This window comes from Ovis aries, chromosome 7, assembly GCF_016772045.2.
Source record: "Ovis aries strain OAR_USU_Benz2616 breed Rambouillet chromosome 7, ARS-UI_Ramb_v3.0, whole genome shotgun sequence".
NCBI lineage: Eukaryota > Metazoa > Chordata > Mammalia > Artiodactyla > Bovidae > Ovis > Ovis aries.
In genome coordinates this window covers 9,862,243-9,871,821 of record NC_056060.1, presented here as the reverse complement: position 1 = coordinate 9,871,821, position 9,579 = coordinate 9,862,243, and the positions used below count along the sequence as shown (strand labels likewise).

The 9,579-nt window shown below is 43.9% G+C and overlaps 1 protein-coding gene and 1 non-coding gene across 2 annotated transcripts in view; one reads left to right on the top strand and one right to left on the bottom strand.

Moving 5' to 3' along the window:
* Positions 1 to 9,308, top strand: part of ARSB (arylsulfatase B) — a 168,717-nt gene extending 159,409 nt beyond the window's left edge. Inside the window, exons 7-8 of the mRNA XM_015096796.4 lie at positions 3,521 to 3,643; positions 6,730 to 9,308. Coding sequence (XP_014952282.2) covers positions 3,521 to 3,643; positions 6,730 to 6,995 — 389 coding nt within the window. The 3' untranslated portion in view covers positions 6,996 to 9,308. The remainder of the gene's footprint in view (positions 1 to 3,520; positions 3,644 to 6,729) is intronic.
* On the bottom strand, positions 5,597 to 5,703 carry LOC121820095 (U6 spliceosomal RNA). Its single transcript, XR_006060558.1, has one exon. It is a non-coding gene; the product is annotated as a U6 spliceosomal RNA (small nuclear RNA).
* Positions 9,309 to 9,579: the final 271 nt, after the last annotated feature.

Here is a 9,579-nt window from a genome sequence, read left to right as displayed (position 1 = left end):
AATGAAAAGATGCTCAACTTTATTAGTCATCTACTGCTACTGCTGCTAAGTCGCTTCAGTCGTGTCCGACTCTGTGCGACCCCATAGACGGCAGCCCACCAGGCTCCCCCGTCCCTGGGATTCTCCAGGCAAGAACACTGGAGTGGGTTGCCATTTCCTTCTCCAATGCATGAAAGTGAAAAGTGAAAGTGAAGTCGCTCAGTTGTGTCCAACTCTTAGCCACCCCATGGACTGCAGCCTACCAGGCTCCTCTGTCCATGGGATTTTCCAGGCAAGAGTCCTGGAGTGGGGTACCATTGCCTTCAAACCATAATGAGATAGAACATTATACCCAATAGGCTGTAACAAAAGACAGGCAGTAATAAGTGCTGACAAATATATGGACAAATTGAAAGCCTCCTACACTGCCAGAGGGACATAACATGGTGGATATGTTTTTAAGCAACCTCAGATCCTGTAGTATTGTAGTATTTATGCTTGAAAAAAATGTGGGTATAAGTGGACCCATGCATTTCAAGCCCATATGGTGAAGGGTCAATGCTAATAGCAAAAATAAATAAATAAGTAAAATAACCTAAATTCTTATTAAAGGGGAATGCATAAATAAAAGGTGCTGTTTTATGTAGTGAAATAGGAACTAATTAAAAGGAATAAACATGCATATACATATATACATAATGTCTGAGCTCTAAAAAACAGTAGTGGATAAAAACGTCAGGTTGCAGAATAGATATAGCATAACACATACATGTACATTTCTAAAGTATAGAACTACCATGCATCATTCCTTGACACATGTATCTGTGACTGTATCTTTAAATGGCTAAAAGATGCACTGAGGTCGTGATAGCAGCAGCCACTGGGGTCTTGGGTGAAGAGACGGGGATTGAAGATGGAGAAAAGGGGTCTGACACTTCATCTTCGTTGTCCCACTTCCCTAATTGAAAGAAAAAAGCAGATATGACAAAATGTTAATATTTATTCATTCTGAGTGACAGCTTACAGGGTGTTCATTATATTATTCTTTGTCCTTTGCTTTTTGTTTAATTTCTCCCAATGAATAAAACTTCAGGAGATAACAGCATCTTTCGTCATTTAGTCTTAGACTTATTTATTGTTTAGGTATTTTATGTTCCTGTTTGTTTTAGAAGTAAATGTAAGTATAGCTGAGATAGCTACATTTCCTTCCTTTGTTTATGTCCACAAAGCGTATTCCTTTTATTTAACATTCTTTGCTATCAAAATGTGGTTTTTATATACAGACTTGTGAGCAGTAGATTATGAGGGCTCACAGTTCTACCACAGTCTGTGTATTAAGAATGTACTTCCTATGGGGTGTGTGTGTGTGTGTGTGTGTGTGTGTGTGTGTGTGTTCAGTCGTGTCCAACTCATTGCGACCCCTGGACCATAGCCCGCCAGGCTTCTGTGTCCATGGAATTTACAGTCAAGTAGACATCCTCACACACCTCGATCGCTTGAAGCATCCATTTGTATTGGAGCCAGCATAGCCGCGAGCAAACAGAGAAGCAAGAGGTCCAAACGAGTTCCTCTTTGGTGCTGATGGTCTGTTGGCGCTGACTGTTAAGACTGAAGGTCTGGGACCACCGACGTTTCTCAGCTCCGTCTGCAGCACGCCTCTCCAGTGTCATTGCCGCAGTTCTGACAGAAGGATGGGACTCTCTGCCTTTTCCACCAGTGACAGCACTTCCCGCTTTAAACTGCGTACAGCACAGAAGTCCCGCGCAGGCAGGGTGGGGGGCACGCTCACAGTCCTTTATCACTCAGAGGTGATGCTGCGCAGATGGTGGCGAGGGCACCTTTACAGACACATCACCCACTGCAACTCTTAGGCATCGGATGGGGAGTCTGGCAAACTTTGGAGGTGCCCCCCAGGTAATTGCTGTGACCATATTTGAAAAGTAACAGATAAATGTGGATTTAAAGCAGACTAATAATTACACAGTTAAGTGCTAAGGTGAGATGTTTAAACACGCACAGGTAAGAGAGGGGAACCGCCATACCTTACTTTTGGGGATTCACCAGGGTCTTCAACTGGAGCAGAACTCAGGTCTCTCCCGCTGCACCTTATTTGCTCCTCCCCACAAGCAGGAGCAGGAGGCAGTTAAGGCCGTGCTAATAACTGACCCTTGTGTATTGACATCTATCCCGGGGACAGGCTGGCTCCAAAATTAGACAGACAAAAGGGTCCAAATTGAGCAAAGAAGGAACTAGGCATGCTCAGTTTGGACCCTTTCATCTGTCTAATTTTGGAGCCAGCCTGTCCCCGAGGTAGATGTCAATACACAAGGGTCAGTTATTAGCACGGCCTCCCTGCCACAGATTTGAAGCTACGTCCTTTTCAACCAGCTTTATCAGTAACAAAGGCCATATGTTTAGCTCCATCCGTCTGGCCTCTTACCCGTCAGTTGGTTCCAAACTCAAGAGGAAAGAGGGAGCAGGTACTATCAAGTATCCCCCTCCCCCACCACAGCCTGATGATCAATTAATATAAAACTCCAAGAGTATAAATTAACGTAACCCACGATATCAATGGACTTCCCTGGTGGCTCAGATGGTAAAGCGTCTGTCTACAATGTGGGAGATCCAGGTTTGATCCCTGGTTTGGGAAGATCCCCTGGGGAAGGAAATGGCAATCCACTCCAGTACTCTTGCCTGGAAAATCCCATGGACAGAGGAGCCTGGTAGGCTACAGTCCATGGGGTCACAGAGAGTCGGACACGACTGAGCGACTTCACAGACACGATATCAATGGGTGCAGTATAGGTGGCTCGGTGATAGAGAACCCGCCTGATAATGCAGGAGACACAGGAGACATGGGTTCCATCCCTGGGTCGGGAGGATCCTTGCCTGGAGAATCCCATGACCACATGCCATCAACCAATAATAAATATATACCAGAATATATACCATATATATATATATATATATATACATATATATACCAGAATGATCTTATCTGAATAGTTAACTGAGCATTGCTCACTTACTCTTAGATTTTGTAAGTGGGGTTAAAAAAATAAATGTATGATTTATCATGGCATGCTTGAATAACTTGAGACAGACTCCATTAAGAAGTACATTTTATAATGTGTTATATTATCTACACAGGTATACAAGTGTACGCAGATTCATCTAACTCAATCATGCAATAGCAAAAACTAAAGGCACCAAAAAAAAAAAACCAACCCTGCCTGCTGCCACAGTACACAGGTCTGCAAGTGGCCATCTGTGCATCGGCAGAACACAGTGCTTTTAAGGTTGAATTAGTGTTCTAATCTCTTTGGGATTCCCTTTATACTTGTGGTGGTCTATGACTGATGTTCCATGTAACTTGAGCTCTCTGTTTATATTTAATAGAAGATTCAGTCCTGTGGCAGGATACACATTTACGCTCCAGTGTTGAATAAAAGCTACTGTTCTGCAGGAGGGATATAAAATGTTGATTTATAATGACGCATTCCAATAACAGTGATCTAATTCTTCCAAACCCTCTCCCCAGGTCCTGGGAACAGCATGGCTCTGGCCAAGGATGATTCTTCCCTTCTGGAATATTCAGCCTTCAACACATCTATCCATGCTGCCATTAGACACCAGAACTGGAAACTGCTCACTGGATACCCAGGTAGAAGGCTTAGCATCTCCCACCAGAACAGCTGGGAGATTTCCCAAAGAATAGCTGCCTTTCGCAGAACACCATCTCTGCACTGCTGAATGAGAGGGAGGGGTGTAATCTCGTCCTACATTTTTTTTTTTTTTTAATTTTAGTTTTTATTTTTAAATTTTAAAATCTTTAATTCTTACATGCATTCCCAAACATGAACCCCCTCCCACCTCCCTCCCATAACATCTTTCTGGGTCATCCCCATGCACCAGCCCCAAGCATGCTGCATCCTGCGTCAGACATAGACTGGCGATTCAATTCACATGATAGTATACATGTTAGAATGTCATTCTCCCAAATCATCCCACCCTCTCCCTCTCCCTCTGAGTCCAAAAGTCCGTTATACACATCTGTGTCTCTTTCCCTGTCTTGCATACAGGGTCGTCATTGCTATCTTCCTAAATTCCATATATATGTGTTAGTATACTGTATTGGTGTTTTTCTTTCTGGCTTACTTCACTCTGTATAATCGGCTCCAGTTTCATCCATCTCATCAGAACTGATTCAAATGAATTCTTTTTAACTGCTGAGTAATACTCCATTGTGTATATGTACCACAGCTTTCTTATCCATTCATCTGCTGATGGACATCTAGGTTGTTTCCATGTCCTGGCTATTATAAACAGTGCTGCGATGAACATTGGGGTACATGTGTCTCTTTCAATTCTGGTTTCCTCGGTGTATGCCCAGAAGTGGGATTGCTGGGTCATAAGGTAGTTCTATTTGCAATTTTTAAGGAATCTCCACTGTTCTCCATAGTGGCTGTACTAGTTTGCATTCCCACCAACAGTGTAGGAGGGTTCCCTTTCTTCACACCCTCTCCAGCATTTATTGCTTGCAGATTTTTGGATCGCAGCCATTCTGACTGGTGTGAAGTGGTACCTCATTGTGGTTTTGATTTGCATTTCTCTAATAATGAGTGATGTTGAGCATCTTTTCATGTGTTTGTTAGCCATCCGTATGTCTTCTTTGGAGAAATGTCTATTTAGTTCTTTGGCCCATTTTTTGATTGGGTCGTTTATTTTCTGGAATTGAGCTGCAGAAGTTGCTTGTATATTTTTGAGATTAGTTGTTTGTCAGTTGCTTCATTTGCTATTATTTTCTCCCATTCAGAAGGCTGTCTTTTCACCTTGCTTATATTTTCCTTTGTTGTGCAGAAGCTTTTAATTTTAATTAGATCCCATTTGTTTATTTTGCTTTTATTTCCAGAATTCTGGGAGGTGGATCATAGAGGATCCTGCTGTGATTTATGTCTGAGAGTGTTTTGCCTATGTTCTCCTCTAGGAGTTTTATAGTTTCTGATCTTACATTTAGATCTTTAATCCATTTTGAGTTTATTTTTGTGTGCGGTGTTAGGAAGTGATCTAGTTTCATTCTTTTACAAGTGGTTGACCAGTTTTCCCAGCACCACTTGTTAAAGAGATTGTCTTTACTCCATTGTATATTCTTGCCTCCTTTGTCAAAGATAAGGTGTCCATATGTGTGTGGATTTATCTCTGGGCTTTCTAGTTTGTTCCATTGATCTATATGTCTGTCTTTGTGCCAGTACCATACTGTCTTGATGACTGTGGCTTTGTAGTAGAGCCTGAAGTCAGGCAAGTTGATTCCTCCAGTTCCATTCTTCTTTCTCAAGATTGCTTTGGCTATTCGAGGTTTTTGTATTTCCATACAAATCTTGAAATTATTTGTTCTAGTTCTGTGAAAATGTGGCTGGTAGCTTGATAGGGATTGCATTGAATTTGTAAATTGCTTTTGGGTAGTATACTCATTTTCACTATATTGATTCTTCCAATCCATGAACATGGTATATTTCTCCATCTATTAGTGTCCTCTTTGATTTCTTTCAGCAGTGTTTTATAGTTTTCTATATATAGGTCTTTAGTTTCTTTAGGTAGATATATTCCTAAGTATTTTAAAAATATGGAACGCTTCACGAATTTGCGTGTCATCCTTGCGCAGGGGCCATGCTAATCTTCTCTGTATCGTTCCAATTTTAGTATATGTGCTGCCGAAGCGAGCTCGTCCTACATTTTTAAAAATTAGGAACTAACTGTTGAGGTGGTGGTGGGGCAGGGGGAGGCTTCCCAGGTGGCGCTAGTGGTAAAGAACCCGCCTGCCAATGCGGAAGATGTAAGAGGCATGGGTTCAGTCCCTGGGGTGGGAAGATCCCCTGGAGGAGGGCATGGCAACCCACTCCAGTATTCTTGCCTGGAGAATCCCACGGACAGAGGAGCCTGGCGGGCTACATGGGATCACAAAGTCAGACACGACTGACGCAACCTAGCGTGAATGCATGTAGAGGTGGGGGGAGGGGGAGGGAAAGAAACACAGCTCTAGGACTTCGTGGAAAATAAGGATTTCAGACACACACGGCCGGCAAGCGCGATACGTCTAGCTGGCAAAGACAGTCTCTGAAAGGGACATCTTCAACCAAGGGTATAGTAGGGAAAAGGGGTTGCTTCCACTGAGCACATTCTTTAGAGGTGACATCTTTTAAATATTTTTATGGTATGTGGTTTGATGGTTAAGACTGTGATGCAATTAAGCAGTGTTTATAATGAGGCCCTTTTTGATGTTTGCAGCAAGACAGTCCTTCATTGTTTGTGACTGTCCCGTATGTTGTAAGACATTTTAGCATCCCTGGCCCATGACTACTAAATGACAGTTGTACCCACCCCAACACTGCCCCCAAGTTCACTGTGACAACTAAAAATAACCCCGCTACACACACACAGACACACACACACGCATGCACACACACACAGATACACACACATATGCACACACACACATTTGCACATGTGCCCACACACGCACGCACACACATGCTCTTTCCTGGAAGCCCCAGCCTCACTGTGAAGCAGTGGGACATGTTTAGTTAAAGCCCCAGAAGTCAGAGTCTGAGACAAATCCAGACATAACATCAAGGGCCACGTTTTTTTTAATGTGTCCAAACCCACAGCCCAGCTCAGCCTTATCTTCTTCCTTGAAGATAGATCCTACCTACAATGCTTCTCCTCCAATAAACTGTTGTATTTCTTTGCCAGGCTGTGGTCACTGGTTTCCCCCACCATCTCAGCATAATGTTTCTGTGATACCCTCATCGGACCCACCAGCCAAGACCCTCTGGCTCTTTGACATTGACCAGGACCCCGAGGAAAGGCATGACCTGTCAAGAGAATATCCCCACATCGTCAAGAAGCTCCTTTCCCGTCTGCAGTTCTACCAGAAACACTCCGTGCCTGTGTACTTCCCGGCACAAGACCCGCGCTGTGATCCCAAGGCCACTGGGGCCTGGGGCCCTTGGATGTAGGATTTCCAGCAGCCTGGAGGGCAGCCTGAAAGCTTCTCCATTTGCAAGCTGGACTCCAGGCCTTTCCTCGTACGATTCTTGTCTCCTTTGTTCTCCCAGCCTGGGTTCCCCCGGCCCTGCTCTTGCTCCTAAACCACCCCGAGTTGTCTAATTTCAACCCTTAGTGCAATTGAGGTGCTTGAACACTGATGCTGTTGGCTGGCGTATGTGTCCAGAGGGGAGGGTGACTGGGTTCACCCTCCCTTTCCTGAGCTGAGGGATTGCTGGGAATTTGATTTAAAAGAGGAAGTTACTGAGTCTTGGAGGCTGGAGCAGCTGGTTCTTTTTGCCTCACAAGTCAGATGTTAGATTTCCCTCTGCAATAGCCGGGTTTTACTGGAGTGACTCACGTTTCTTGTAACAAATGAAAGGGTTAGACAGTCGTTAATGGTTCTGCTGGCCACGGGTTCTCCCTGCCTGTGAGAGATCCTGTTCAGGCATCCCCTGTGAATAACCCGCCTTGGTTCACCCCTTGCTCACGCATCTCATCACTCACCTCATCACTCATCCTGTCATGGAGCATAAGGCTCGTTTCATTATTAACATGAGTTTGGCAATAGGCCTACTCCTTAGTTTGGGGCTTTACGGTTAAGAAATGTGTTTTTATCCCCCAGTTTTTCCCAACTGTTGCTCATCTTGTCTGGACTGCCACCACCCCCACGCCCTTTGTGGTTCTTTTTCTGCCCTTTCTTCTGATTCAGGCATCCTGCGCCTGGGAAGGCTGCTTTGCTCCTCCACTACGAGCGCCGCTGGTCTCTGATACACTGCTGCAGCCTGCCTCCCTTCTGCCCCTGACCCTGAAGCTAGAGCGCTACCTAGAGAGACAGCGAGTCTAGCTCTGTGGGCACGATCATGGCAGTACTCGGGTCTCTGTCATGTGCTTGGAGATTTTTTTTCTAGTTGCATGGAGTTTATTCTAATGATTGTGGCTTAGTGTCAAAATATATTTAGTTGCACTGCTCTTGCCTAGAAGTGAGGAGAAACCTTGGGAAAGGATGATATTGTCCTGAGATGATGCAAGTAGTAGGCAGTTTGAAAAAGGAAATAGCCAGCCTGTGGGATACTAGACCTTGATAACACAGAAGAAGGCATACCCATGTTTCTCTATTTTTGTACTGAGGTTGGGGGAAGAGGATACACAGTTTGATCTTCCAGCTCTACTAACATGAACCAATCCAGATGAACTTCAAAGAGTGTCAAACTCAGGAAAATGTGGCCAAAATCTACATACCCTTTTTTTTTTTTTCATTAACTCGACTGTTTCATTCAATGCTTATCTCCAGTGCCTGGATCAATGCCTGCTGTGTGGAAGGCACTCAATACACCTTTCTAAAAAATAAGTGAGTGAATGAATAAATGAGGAAGTCTCACATCAGGGAAGATGCTAGTTTAATGAGCTGAGTCCTGGGCTGAATATAAATGTCTTCCAACCGTCCCTTTTCTGTTCTCAGGCTGCCCTCCTGGGGCAGGAGCACAGTGCACATATCTGGGCAGTCCAGGACACCGTAGTGAAGTTGTGGTGTCTTCCAGAGGGAGAAGGGCAAGAAACACGCCTGCTGCAGGGACTCTCCTGCCAATAATCCTCTGTTCTCGTCTGCAGAGGACACTGGAAGCTAAAACCACCAAATAATACAATATAGGTCATGGCACAGCTGTCCTTCAGTTCAGCAGCAGTATCCTCTGGTGACCACTAGTTTGTGGTAAAATACAATGAATGGAAAGAAACGGTGCTAGAACTAATGACACCTGTTACCAGCCTGCACCCCACGCCTGGGCTGGCATGCAGCTGGCCAGAATGCTTCTAACTCACTCCCAAGCCTGTGGCAGATATTATGCATAACTGAGCCCAGTGTTCCTTCTGGACCCTTCTAACCCTGGGGTGGAGGTACTGTTGATGCTCTAAGATTGGAGGCCATCACTACGTGATCGCTGTTCTCTCCTCCTGCTGTCCTCCCAACAGCTGCTGCCAATCCTAGGTCCTTGATTGCTGCGTACCGTGTGGATGTTCTGCACTCGATGGACCCAAAAGGAATTTTAAAGACCGATTTTTTGGTAAAACTTTTACTTGAGATCTTATGTTATCCACATAGAACGTCATTGGGTTTTCTTATTCTGTACGGGAATGTAAACAGATTCATAGGTTGTCACTCGAAGTATTAATGGTATTTCTTTCTGATTTGGTTTACCTATGGTTTTGTTTATTCAATTTTCTTTTTACTACCTGATTACTCCAGATGTAGGGGACAAAAAATTAAATTTATCTTTGGAAATGTGTCAGCTGTGAGTATGGGGTTTCCATTTGGGAGATGAAAAGGTTCTGGAACCAGATAGTAGTGATGGTTGTACAACATCATGAATGCACTTAATGCCTCTGAATTGTACTTTAAACGGTTCGAATGTTTAATTTTAAGTTGTATAGTTTTTAACCACAATTCCAAAACTGTGTTGGCCTGTTTTGTATCATGTGAATTTTAACTGAAAAAAGCTTTTAAATAAATATAACAAAAAATATCAGAGCTGAAAAAAAATGTGTCCATCATTGCCT